Source organism: Sceloporus occidentalis, unplaced genomic scaffold (genome assembly GCF_023333645.1).
Source record: "Sceloporus occidentalis isolate IW3139 unplaced genomic scaffold, rSceOcc1.0.p SCAF_5, whole genome shotgun sequence".
In the NCBI taxonomy this organism is placed as follows: domain Eukaryota; kingdom Metazoa; phylum Chordata; class Lepidosauria; order Squamata; family Phrynosomatidae; genus Sceloporus; species Sceloporus occidentalis.
This window is the reverse complement of record NW_028316985.1, coordinates 43,521,307-43,534,364: the sequence shown is the minus strand read 5'-3', so window position 1 is coordinate 43,534,364 and position 13,058 is coordinate 43,521,307. Positions and strand designations below refer to the sequence as shown.

The 13,058-nt window shown below is 36.6% G+C and overlaps 2 protein-coding genes across 3 annotated transcripts in view; both read right to left on the bottom strand.

The window, feature by feature from the left end:
* Positions 1 to 858: 858 nt before the first annotated feature.
* LOC149312083 (histidine ammonia-lyase-like) lies at positions 859 to 5,020 on the bottom strand. The gene is made up of 9 exons (XM_089526624.1): positions 4,716 to 5,020; positions 3,093 to 3,153; positions 2,915 to 2,942; positions 2,370 to 2,444; positions 2,204 to 2,276; positions 2,010 to 2,076; positions 1,767 to 1,804; positions 1,560 to 1,685; positions 859 to 917 (listed from the first exon to the last, which is right to left on the bottom strand). The coding sequence occupies exons 1-9, from the start codon at positions 4,960 to 4,962 to the stop codon at positions 859 to 861; spliced, it is 774 nt and encodes a 257-aa protein (XP_089382750.1). The 5' UTR covers positions 4,963 to 5,020.
* Positions 5,021 to 7,737: 2,717 nt separating this feature from the next.
* The window catches only part of LOC149312082 (leukotriene A-4 hydrolase-like), a 30,624-nt gene continuing 25,303 nt past the window's right edge, over positions 7,738 to 13,058 (bottom strand). For both annotated transcript variants that reach the window (XM_089523925.1, XM_089523926.1), the window contains exons 14-19: positions 12,553 to 12,623; positions 11,977 to 12,031; positions 10,916 to 11,011; positions 9,584 to 9,666; positions 8,453 to 8,557; positions 7,738 to 8,197 (exon numbers count right to left, since the gene is read on the bottom strand). In XM_089523925.1, coding sequence (XP_089380051.1) covers positions 8,068 to 8,197; positions 8,453 to 8,557; positions 9,584 to 9,666; positions 10,916 to 11,011; positions 11,977 to 12,031; positions 12,553 to 12,623 — 540 coding nt within the window. In that variant the 3' untranslated portion in view covers positions 7,738 to 8,067. The remainder of the gene's footprint in view (positions 8,198 to 8,452; positions 8,558 to 9,583; positions 9,667 to 10,915; positions 11,012 to 11,976; positions 12,032 to 12,552; positions 12,624 to 13,058) is intronic.

Here is a 13,058-nt window from a genome sequence, read left to right as displayed (position 1 = left end):
TAGGATTCAAATACAACATCTCTAACTATATGACTATCCAGCCTTTGCTTCAATATTTCCATTTAATCTTTTGTTATTGTCTCCCCCCCCCCCCCAGTTATATTTTGAAGAACTGTTTAGGGAATTGTTCTGAAATATTAATATCTCTATTAACAATATGATGATAATATTGTTTAACATATGTAATTATTAATAATATTGTCGTTATCTGTAACTGTTAATATTTAATACATTTATGTATTATTTCCTTGTAATGAATTGTTTATTGCATTGTTCTTTATTTCAAGATAATGAGGATTAATAACTTTTGCTGTTGATTTTGGTACCATCATTATGTTATGGTATTGTGTGTGTGTGTGTGTGTGTGTGTACGCACACATGCACACACAGAGGCAATAAATATAAAAAACTGATATTGACAGTCATGCACGTAGTAAGAAAAAACACAAAACTATTAAAGGTATAAGAATTGTGCTAACCCCTTTTACATCATTCTATCTATATTTCCCCATTTACCTTTCTGCACAAACACAATGAAAATTAGGGTATGTCACTGATATAACCCACTTGAAATTGGCGTATCTTCATAATCTAGAAAAGCTAGAGTTTTGGACAAATTCCCAGAATCCCCCAGCTAGTGTAGTCCAGAAAGTAACTTCTCCAAGCTCTGAACCCACAGTTAGGTCTGGAACCACCAGTTATAGATCAATGGTGTATGATAAGCAATAGCTGAGTGTAAACAACTGTAATCAATAAGGCCAATGTGAACAGGTCATTGTCCAGACCAGAGAGAATACCATGACATTTAAATGTAGATCCCTTCCTTTAAAGTGACAGTTGCCACTTCAAAGAAGAGGTCTACAATGCAATCCACATGCCTCCCCTCTCTTGGCAATGTATTGGGAGACTGATTTCATCTGCAAAAAAAAATTAAGCAGAAACATAGTTGTGCTGATATACACAAAAGATTGATAGATGAGACTTTTTGTCCAGAGCTTGGAAATGTTACTTTTTGAGACTATCAGTTCATGCTGCCTGGTATTTTCTGGGAGCTATAATCCATAAAAGTAACTCTTCAAGGCCTCATTTTGTGTTGCTTGGCGTGGCAGGACTAGAATGAATGGAGAGTTGCAAAGCAGCAAATTTTGGTTAAATTTCATGAGAAACATCCTGATGCCAAGAGCTGTGTGACAATGGAACAGACTCAGGAATGGGTGGGCCCTCCTTCAAGGGGTCTGCAGACTCAAAGATATCCCTCCCAACTCCAAAATTGAAGGAAGTAAATCAAGACGTAACAACTTTATTTTGGTAAACTTTAGGAGGAAGAAACTGCAGTGCCTTGTCCAGTATGAGCCACCCCTCTCCTTGTATAATGCTTGCCAAAGATGGGGAAAGGATCTGTAATATATATATTTTGATCCCCAAACCAAAGGTATACTTTGCCAGTTGGTGGACACTTCATTTCTTTTCAAATGATGACAATTCCCCTTCAGGACAATTACTATTATACTTAAAGGTAAATCCCATTTTTGAAACCCAGAAAGCATTGGTCAAATTACCATTAAATGCTTCGATGACTTGGTGAAGGGTTTCTAATGAAATCCCACTGTATCCTTTGGCTAGGACATTGATTCTTAGAGCTAAAAGCATACGAGATCTCTCTGGAATCAAAGGCTTCCCAACACCTGGAAGAAACAACCACCTTAGGATTACCATTGCTGCTTGTAATACTGGAAGAAAACCTTTGAAAAGCAAGTCTACGTTACCTGCAGAATGTGATCGGACTAAATTCACCTGAAGCTCCCTCAGAGAGAAAAGAAAGGACATAATCTATTTAGTTGAAACAATATTAAGATGTTAAACTTTATTACAAAAACGGTGTAAAGGAACAAAATATCAAGGCAGTTATAGGAAGAAAGCCAATTGAAAATAGCACTAAAAATTATTTGGCTGTATTTTTTAAAAATATATTTTAATATAAATTTTAAAAGGCAAAATAAGCGACATACTGTAGCTTACTGTTTGGAATGACAGTTCGTGCAAACTTCCCAAAACCTGTAGTGATTCCATATACAACTGAAAGAAGCATGATAAAAGACACATTTTAATTTAAGAAAGAGGAATCCAAGTCATGGTTATGTACACTGAATTTCTTCCCAGCCACATCTCTTTTTTTTTTTAAAAAAAAGAAACTAATAGTTACCTCTCCGTTCATTTACAATACTTTCAATAACTTCTCTTGATGCTCTGACTTTAGCTTCAGCTTCTGGGGTAAGCTGGAAACATAAGTGCCTTTATTTATTTTCCATTTCAAAGCTAAGTGAAAGGAAAATAAGGTAGTTGGAGACAGATTCTTTCCAGAAACTTACCTTGATCTTATAGAGTCCCTTTCCTAAATTGACCAAATCCTTTGTTGTCAAACTGTTCCCATCCAAATAAATGTACTGCACAAAAACAGCATTACAGCAAGAATTAAACAGTGAGAATTGTTAATAACCTTTGTTATGCAAAAATTGGGAACCATTACACTTAAATGTCCATTTTCAGCACTTGAAAAATCAGCACATTTACTGCAAAACTGATGTTGGAAATGCACCACCTTCTTATGTAGCAGAATACTGTATATTTTCTAGAAAGTATCATCATCTGTTTCCAGCTTTTTCTGAGCTAAGTGCATGTAGCTAATTGTGGATTTACTGAATCTATAGATTTTTGGTAAATCAACACTTATTCAAATCTCATTGATTTAGAGGGTCTACTCTAGTTGGAAATAGCAACTGGATTTAGACCATAGTAGTACAGCAATACCTCCACTATATAAAACATCTTAAGTTTTCTATGCAGTAAGTAGAGATTAAGAAAACAAGATAGTCACTTATAAAGATAATCTTTGTAAGTTATTATTGCTCTTTACCTGCTCCGGTTCTCGATATTTGCTATATCTGAAATCGTGCATAAGAAAATATACACTGCAAGTTGCTTTTCATTTTTATACGCAGTTTGGAAAATAGATGAGATGGCCTACTCAATGAAATACACTTAGCTGATTAGGCTTAACTAAAAGACCATTGTGTCCTTTTGGAAAAGGATACAAATAAACACCTTCTGGCTGTGATGGAATGAAATCTGGAGACATCACATCTCCTTCTATTACTGAAAGAAAAAGCAGACAAGCACCATAAAAGTTCATTTGTCACATTTGTTACCGCACTTTTTACAGCATTATTTGCTTTCCCCTCTGCAAAAAACAAACAAATAAACAGACAGACAAAAAACCAACAACAAAAAACAATATCTTACAATGACAATTAAATCAGAATACATTTCTGGAGAAATGGGATAGATCAATATTAAAAGGGATATCACAGAGTAAAAAAGTCAGATTATCTAAGACATTACTATATGAGCATCAAAATGATGGAGAATGGGGGTGTTCCATCACTTGAATGATATTTTGAGGCGATTCAATTGCTAAGAATGATAAAGGTAGAATATAATCAAAATACAAAGTGGGTTAAATTAGAAAGACAGAGCAATAAAATGGAGCATGTCTCTATTTTCCAAAGAAAAACATGGGGAAAGAAAGAAAAAGAGAAAATATTTGGTCCAATGATGGAAAATTATAAAATATGGGAGAAGTGGAGTAAAAAACTGGGTATAAAAAATTGGAAATGGTTACCAATTGAATATTTAAATAAAAGTAACAATGAAGACTTTGGAAAGATATTTTTAAAAAAAAGCCAAGGGATTTAAAATAATTGGAGACTTATATGATTCAACAGGGGCACGAATACAGGAAGAAAAATTAATTACATTAATTGGAAATCAATATTGGATTCAAATAAAAGGGATAATAAAATTATTAGATGAAATACAATTGAATATTTTAGATCAAAATGAATTGTTAGGAGAGGGGGAGAGGGGAGAAAAGCATATTATGAAATTTGGGTTGTATAATTTGCATTGTGTAATAAAAATAATAATAATTTAAAAAATCAGAATAAATTTTGTTGAGTTTGGAATTACTCCTAAATGTCATTGCTATCTTACCCATATTTCTTCGCAATTATTTTTCTCCCATTTTATTTTAAGGAGTAGCTGCAAGAGATAAATATCTCCATACAGCAAGAAACAGTGTTGAGCTTTAATTTATATAAAACAATAACACGTATGCATGGCATTTTACAGCAGAAGCCAAATCTTTCAACAGGCACCAACTCAGAGCTTCAAAGATCTCATCAAAGTTTTATAGTGAGTTGGAAGCAAGGAGGCAGGGGATGAACTGCAAGCAAATGCCTCCTAGTTTTTTGTGGGGTTTTCGGGCTATATGACCATGTTCTAGAAGAGTTTCTTCCTAACGTTTCACCAGCATCTTTGGCTGGCATCTTCAGAGAAATGTCTCCTGTTTTTGCTTAGACTTCATTGCATTTGAAGGCTGCAACATTACACTTAATTCAACAGAAAAAACAGCACACAATAAATCAGTTTCAATTCAACATACATTTGAATCATATTTGTCAGTCTACATCATGTGGAAAACACAAAGTACTGTTCTTTGCATGCTTTGTAAAATTATTTTTAGATGTGGAAAAATACTGTGAAATGTTTGACTATGCACAAGTCCAACAGATTCAGATGGCATGGAAACTGATTTCTGTAGCATTTCATCATTGTATGCAACTACGGTAGTTTTCATGAGTCTACAGTATACTTACCAACTTCCACAAATTCATTGTCCTCTAGGGCAACTTCCAACGTATCATCATGATCCAGTAATCCAAGACCTTTGCAACGGCGAACATAGAATTTTACTTCTTCCACAGAATCAAATCCTCCATTATCAGGTTTATTTTTCATGTAACGTCTCACAGCTTCTTTTCCTAGCCATCGCACTGTGTTTGTACTATTTTGGCAGGGCACAGCAAGCCATTCCCCTCGGACATGTACTGTGTACCTTGGCATGTTTGTCCTCTGGCTAAGGCTGCCCCTCTGCCCTAGAGTATCAGTAGATGAGCACCACCCTGGGGATCATTCTGCATCATATGCTGCCTGACCAAGTTCCACTGTCCCAATCAGGAAAGGGCAAAAACCCGCCCACCATCCTTGAAATTCCCTAGCTTTACAAACATAGATTTAACCAAATATCAAAACAAAAACACAGAGAGGACACACCTCTACTGATGAAGAAAAAAACTGGAAGACACAATCTAAATCTGGTTGACTGACAGTCATAAATATTGCAATTTGTTTATATTTTTGAAATTCTGTTTTAAATATTTGAAAGAATGGTTTAATAACTGAGACATCATTAGGAAACCATTTCCTAATGAAGTTGTCTCCTCCAAAATTCCTGAAACACTTTGGAAAAATCAATCTATCATATTATCAGTGGAGATTATCCTCACAGTACTTTCCAGGAGAGAATACACTGACCAATAGCATTAAATTATTTTTCCCAGCTATAAACTATTACATACTTGCACAGATCTTGGCAATATTTCTGTGGATAGTTATTCTGGTAAGGTTCTGGTTTCACCTGCTAAATCATATTCATTTTGTGCAGTTATTATTCTATTAGGCTTTTGAAAGCCCTTAACACTGTTTTGCCTTGTTTTATAGAAAAGTTTCTGATGCTGCGTTACTGCATTTGTCAAATACTGTACAGTACTTTAAAATCCATGGAGGGCAGAAAAGTTATTTATCTGTTTTTTAAAAAACTTAAAATACAGTGTTCAAAATGAAAAGATGAAAGAAATTAAAGATTTCCAAAGCCTTGATTATGTTACTTTCCTTCACAAACCCAATGCAGCTATTCAAAAATGTTATTGTAACTGACCTTGTAAGATCAGTTTTCTATTTAATACTAGGAATAGTATGTTGGCCTTCCAGTGTTGCTTGAGTGAAAACCGGAGACAGGTCCTGAACCTTGGATGGTTGTCTAGAAGAGGGGATGTTGCTTTTTACCTGGTTGCATAAGTAGCGCCTGCTGAAATTTCCTCTTTTCCACAAACATTAACGCTACAGGGGTCATTTCCAGTTTTCATTTTGGCCCTCCTCTTAAGCCTTTGGCACCTTCTCACAGAAAAGTGGTAGATTTCTCTTGCCAGGATTTGTTGCACTGCACACTGTATCGGAAGTGATACAAGATCCCTTTACATACTGATTTTCCAGACTAACACAGCTATGTCTTTGAATTCTATCCCCATGGAATATATCAAAGGTGCACAATGACAGAAACCATGTGAACGTATTATTTCCATAAACTACTTCAAATGTCAGTGACCCAAATCAGTGTAATGAGTCAACTGTGACATCCCAACCTTTGCACTTCAACCAAAATAAGAATTATTTGTACAGTAAGATTACCAGTATTAATTATTAATCCAACTCTGGTTTTCTGGCTTTGTAACAATATCAAGGATGCAGCTGGAAGCTACTTTTCTGAGTGGAAGCTGTCCATACTTTACATTTTCCCCCCTGCTACCATTTCTATTGGAATGTGGTTGATATCTTATCAAGGGGCTATGAAGATTATTGTAGTAGTAAATGTGATATACTTGGATCACTAGAAGACACTATGCAAACGTATATAATTATACAACTATAATTACCCTTACCTATCTGAGGAAGGGGTGAGAATCATGGAAGCCTTCCAAATGTTGTTGGACTCCCAATATTCCTCAGCACTGACGATGCTGCTTAGGGCTCATGGAATGTGACATCCAATAAACTCTGGACAGTTGCATAATTCCCATTAGGGACAATTGCTGATGTAGGGGAAGATCAGTGATACAATCATACATGTTGACATGCAGGGTCTCTTTATGACAGCATATGTTACATTTTGTCAGTGGTCCTTAACACTTCTGGAACTATTTGCAATTCTGAGTGCAAATACTGGAGGCATTTCTACATACCATGACTACTTGCTTTGCCATTGAACAAGAGCTAGATTTAGTGGATATGAGTTAGCTTCAGCAGAATTAAAATAAATCTTCAATTTTCATTATTTTTACATGGAGTCTCCCATCTCAAAACCACAAGATTAAAGTTCATTCTGGTTTCTAAGGTAAAACTTCCCCTCTTTATTTCTACCTCAGTAATAGTACCTCAGTATGGCCATGGCATAAAAACATGAAGTTGAGGGACAGATCATTGATCCCCACTGTATTCACATGAGATGTGAATAAAATCACTACCAATCTACAGAACAAAGAGGCAGTCTATGATATGAATGTGATTTCGCTGACATTTGGGGAAATCACTTGTAAACAATTCCTTGTAAGAATTTGTGTCTGTGATCCATATTTTTGTGCTATGACAGCACTGAAAAATGCCAGTCTGTTTTTTTTTTCCTGTGCAGACAGTAGCATCAGCTTTCGCTTGGCAGATGTGATTTGAAGGTTTTAGATATGCACAAGGAAAAGATATTTACTTACATATTGTATAAATGTTTATCTTTACATCTTTAATCCAGGCATTTTTGACTTCTTTTCTCACAGAGAAGACATTAAAGATATGCTGGAATTCTCTCCAATGATGTCAGAACACTCATTAAGTATTCACATACAGAATGCAAACACTATTATCTAATCCCAGACCATCTCTTCTGTACAGTACAACCATTACCAAGTATTACCAAGAGAAAAAAAACCCTTGGGCACAAGAAGTCATTAATTACTTACAAAACAGTGCTGTACTCACTGGAAGCTATTTAGTAATATAAAGACAAGACAATTTGTCATAAAAAGGTTTATTTCTTCAAATAAAGCAGCACAGATAGCCAAACATTGCCAATCCTTTCTGTGGTACAGTGCCAAGCAATGTATTAAAATATATTTCAAGAATTTTTCTTCCAGTCTGGTAGCTAGGGCACAAGATTGAAATGTCAAAAAATCAGCATGAAAATCTTATAAAAGCCTTATTGTTTCAGGTTCAGAAAAGAAATATAGGTTAATAATAAAAAAATGCAAGTTACCATGATTGTGACAATTGTTGCTATTGTTATTATTATTATCTTGTTAGATGAGGAAAAGAAATAAGTGAAGCTGTTCTCTTATGCAAAGTTTAGGCTGTTTGTCCATCTAGTCCCAGGTCTTTGGCTACCAGCATTGCAGTCACGGGATGCATAGATGTTTTGTGTTGCTGGAAAGCACTGACGGCTTGATCACGAGATTTTTCAAATTTATAGAGATCCCTGCAATAAATTGCAAACAAAAGTTATACAAAGTTTGGGTAACTGTCAAAATTATTTTCGTTCATTTATTTAATTTTGCATTCTGTGGTTTTAAGTATGATTGTTACTGAATTATTTTTTTTAAAAAAAATACTTTTAATGTCCAGTGTTTTTCTTGCTAGGATGCTACCTTAGCATATTCAGGTATTTTTTGTGCTAATAAACCAGTGGTCAGATTAAAGTATGCCCACAAAATAAACATAATCCTTGTCTTACTTAAACAATGGACGAGTAAACTTCATTCTGCCTTGTTCTGTAGCCATCTTTAGAGCAAGAGGAATGGCATCTTCCCATGTGGCTTGAACGCAGAGCCGAAGCCATCTGAAAACCAGAGTCAGTTTTTATCTATATGAAGTTCAAACCACAATCAAGATAAAAAGAATTCAAATTCTGAAACATGAAATTTCCAAATTTCTCCCTGTGCAAATTAAGCACACAATGACTTGCCTATTTTATCTTGCCTCAAATTAGATAAATCTCTATAAACTAAGGATTTCCAGACAAACCTTGGCTACACTCCCTGCTAACAAAGTCACTTTGAGGGCTAATTCTGTCATTGTTTTCTTAACCACTGTTTTATTGTCAGGATGAGTGAGGATCAGGACTATGTAATTCCCACCCCCCACCCCTTTCAAACCTCTTCTTTAAACCAGTTTTCTGCTAGCTCTAAAACTGGGGGGAAAGATTTAATGTTTGTTAACTAAACAAAGTTTTTAAACTGTAGTTTCAAGATACCAGGGTCAAAGCACCAATGTGGCTAAATACAAGAGGCAGAGGGGGCAATGTATGGGCTTGGCATTCATCTTTTATAATGGTTTCTTAAATTAAAAAAATGTCCAGAGTGGCACCAGAAATGATGCTTTTTAGCATTTAAGTAAATAGCAAAAGTTCTGCAGAGTAACCAGTTATATTTGGCCAGATATTGTCCCTGGACTTATTTAAGAAACAGCAAAAGTATAACAGTATCAGTGTTCACACTTGTTCAAAAAACTGCAGGTATGAAAATGTAGACATATCTTTGAACATTTTACTTTTACTTACTTCTATGTAACACCGTTTTCATTCCTGGTTACCATACTACATGTAATATTATATGCATATAACATAAATTATGCATATAGCATGCGTAATTCAGTTGCATATTTAAAATAAATTGCTCCTATATACAGTAGCATAATCCTGTCCCTTTAGTAGCTGTTTCAAAACTATGGCTCAAATCCAGTAGACCTGTTTAATCAATGGGATTTGCCTAAATGCTGCCTCATTATTCAACAATGGATTGAATATGTCTACCCTAGTTGTGATTAACCAACAGGCCTCTAACCTGTGTTTCCATAGTGTACAAACCTGAATCTAATTTCTGAATTGTTCACAGCATTAAAGTCATAAACCTCCTGCATTCGTCTTAGATGGCTCACTGGAAGAGGATTCTAAAAGAGAAACAATAGCATCAAGACAGTAAATCTTCATTCTTAAGTAACTGCAGGAATCTTAAACTTCACACATGAGACAAAAAAGGTCATTGTACCTAGAGTGCCAAGTTATTTCCTTTTGAAGTAATGCAAAGCCTGGGACTCTAAGGCAGCCAAATGACATCTATTAGCAATCTGCTGCCTAAACAGAAACTTTGTTATTAGAGTGGTTTGAACAATAGTGAAAATACAGTGTCATGTGTTACCATGCTGCATAGTCACAGTATTGACTTTTATAATTTACACTTACTCTTACCATAGTTTCTAAAATGGCAAGATCTAATTGTCACTGAAGAGAAAACAGTACAGTGGGGCCTCATTAGCCATGGGTATGCCATCAGCGGATTTAAGCATGAGTGGATGGCAAGTCCCCATTGTCCACAATGGCAGCGCATGCACATGGCCAGGCCATCATTAGGAACAACCCCCATTGTCCCCAAATGGCAGTACATGTGTGTGGCTATGCTGCCATTAGGGACAATGGAACTTTAGGTAAGCCCCCACTGTTTGGGGACAATGGGAGCTTGCCTAAAGTCCCACTGTCCCTAATGGTGACATGGATGCATACACACACTGTCATTGAGGACAACGGAGGATGTCCCTAATGGCAGTGTGGCCGCTTGTATGTGCTGCCTTTGGGGACAATGGGACTTGAGGTACCATGGTTTTTAGTATCTGCGTGGGGATGGGGGTCTGAAATGGATCCCCTGTGGATACCAAGTTCCTACTGTATTATTCTGACTGAGAAACATCTAGCTTTCCTGATCCAGCCTTCGTTGTGTAAGAGAAGAGGGTAACCTCTGTCCTCTGAGCTTAATCTAACTGCCAAGAGACCTGGAGTGTCATTCCCTGCCATTCCCTGAGCTACCTGGGGTCCCTCACATACAGCTAACTTTCCAACTGGGAAGGCAAGTGGTACACAAGGGAAACTTTGCTGTTAGTTCCAATCTCAGATCAGAGATAACAGCATCATTAGCTGTGCAGAGAAATCTGTGCCCCTCTGTTTACAAAAAGGAAATGAGTGATGTCTAACAAAAGCCAGTCAATGTCAGAGGAAAGGAGTAGTTTATGGGTAGTGATCTAACTGGCTGTATAGCGTCGTCCCAGAGGGAGATTCACAGACTCCCCCCTCACCACACAAGCCACATGAGGGTGGGGGGAAAGGTAGTGGAATAATTTGTATTAAAAATGTTCTGCCTGTGCTTACCTCCAACAACAACAGTGCAAGGAATTCAATAAGCTGGTGGGAAGACAACTCTTTTATATCAGCCGAACTGAAGGAGGACAGATCACTTTCAGTGGCCTAAAACAAGCAGAATTCAGAGTGAATTGAAAGCACACCTTTCAGAAATTCCGAGCAAAGAAGAGAAAGACAGAATTTGCTTCTAGCAGCTGGATTCAACTTTCATTCACAAAATTCCTCTGCATAGAATCAGAATAAAATTAAGACTTTTACAATGCCTTTTGTTTTCTCTGTACACTGAGAGAAAGTGAATCAAGAACTGAGTACTGAAGTTTAGAGAAGATGTATTCCTTTTTTATAAAAAGTAGATCCTTTGGATACTGGACTGCAACATCCATCAGTTCTAGGCAGCACATCCCTGGGAGCTACAGTTTAGTAACATCAGAGGACCACAGTTGCCCATAAAGTATTATGCAAGCAACTTTATTGTCACTCTCACTACATTATTACTAAAATTGTTTTAAAAAGTTAAGTCATAGAAAAATACACTCTGAGATTATCAAAGCAAAGAAATACAAACTGCAGTTAATACCTTAACTACATTTTACTAAACTCACATTACAAATCTGGATTTACTATACCCCATCTTCTCCTGAAATGGGATCAAAACAAATAAGCTTAAGCAGGTTTAGAAGACATTACAAAATTCAGTATTAATACAACACCTGGTATGTGATAAAAGTAGTCAGGGGTCCAGTCCAGATGGGCCAAACAGGATTCCCTCATCACGTGCGAGGGGCGGCGCTTCTAGACGCCCCTCGCATGTGATGAGGGGACAGGAGCCATTGTTATGCAAGTGCTGTGCAACACTTGCGTAATGAGTGCACCAGTGGCACACTGGCGCACTCCTTACGCTGCCACTGCAGCGTAGAAAGAACCCACTTTTTGCGGGTTCTTTTTCCACCGGCAGGAAGCCTCGCTGTTTGGCAGTTGAGGCTTCCCTCTGGTGGAAAAACAGGTGCTGGCAGGCCGCCCTTTTTGGGCAGTCTGTAGCCCATCTATGTATTTATCAGAAAATTACTCACTTTGATCCACCTTTGGCTCAAAGAAACACAAGCATCTGACAGTGTCATATCATATCTGATGATGAAAAAGGAAATTACAGTATGTGAAAATTCTCTCACTTAGTAACAGCACAAATGTTCCCCACCCCAAATCCAAAATCTATTCTGCCACCTATTACCAGAATAGAACTTATGGGAAGTCTTCCTTCATACTCCTCACTGATCACATCTGGTTTGGGAGAAATGTTATTTTCTACTGAGATATTGTTACAGGCATCATACCAAATTCTGATTATAGTGGAGTCTATAACTGTAGCCATTAAGATAAGTAAGTCTAAAAGAATTTTTAATGGACCAACAAATTCAGAAATGACATAACCCTTGTTGTTGTCAAACTGTTGTCACTGTTACATATATTGTCTATATACTATATTTATATAATCACTGACTGGCTAGGGCTACTGGGCCTTGAAGTCCAACAAAATAATACATTTGATGAAAACACCAACATGTTTGCTTAAAGTTGTCTTTAAATTCAAGCAGGAAGTCAGGGAGATCACATTGTACCTAATTTACATAAGATTATCACATTCTTACATTGGTTTTACAGGGGGCATGCCAGGAGTGTTCATCCATGCATTCCAATCAACTTTGTTTAGGAGATCAACCTAGAGAAAATAAATGGCTTTGTTTATCTCAAATCTTGAGGGTGCATGAAAGTTTCGTGAAGCAAAAATGCTTGTGAAGTCATAATGTTTTAGGACAATGGGACATAACCAAATAAAATAATGTCACTGTATAACTAAAATTGAGATGTGGGCATTCCTATAATTTTCAGAAAAAAACCATAGTAAGTTATTACCATTTTTGCATTAATATTCTAAGACTTTTTTGATTAGCATCTTCTGATTGCCCATTAAGTCCCAAGCAAATGTTTTTGTGAGGGCAATTATCCAGTGGACACTTGTTGCATACAGCAGAATTTTAACATCTTTTGAATAATGGGGCTTTGTCAGGAGATATGCACTAAACTTTGCCTGACTTTAATCCTTATAAAAGCATCAATGCTCAATAAACCCTTGTTCCTTTGAAAGATGCACCTT

What these genes read in the sequence shown, in the direction of transcription:
- LOC149312083 (XM_089526624.1), bottom strand. Translation starts at nt 4,962, where the DNA reads ATGCCAAGGTACACAGTACATGTCCGAGGGGAATGGCTTGCTGTGCCC. An exon ending in AGGGACTCTATAAGATCAAG is followed by an intron (nt 2,277 to 2,369) that starts GTAAGTTTCTGG and finishes TTATGTTTCCAG; the next exon opens with CTTACCCCAGAAGCTGAAGC. An exon ending in TATTGTAAATGAACGGAGAG is followed by an intron (nt 2,077 to 2,203) that starts GTAACTATTAGT and finishes TGCTTCTTTCAG; the next exon opens with TTGTATATGGAATCACTACA.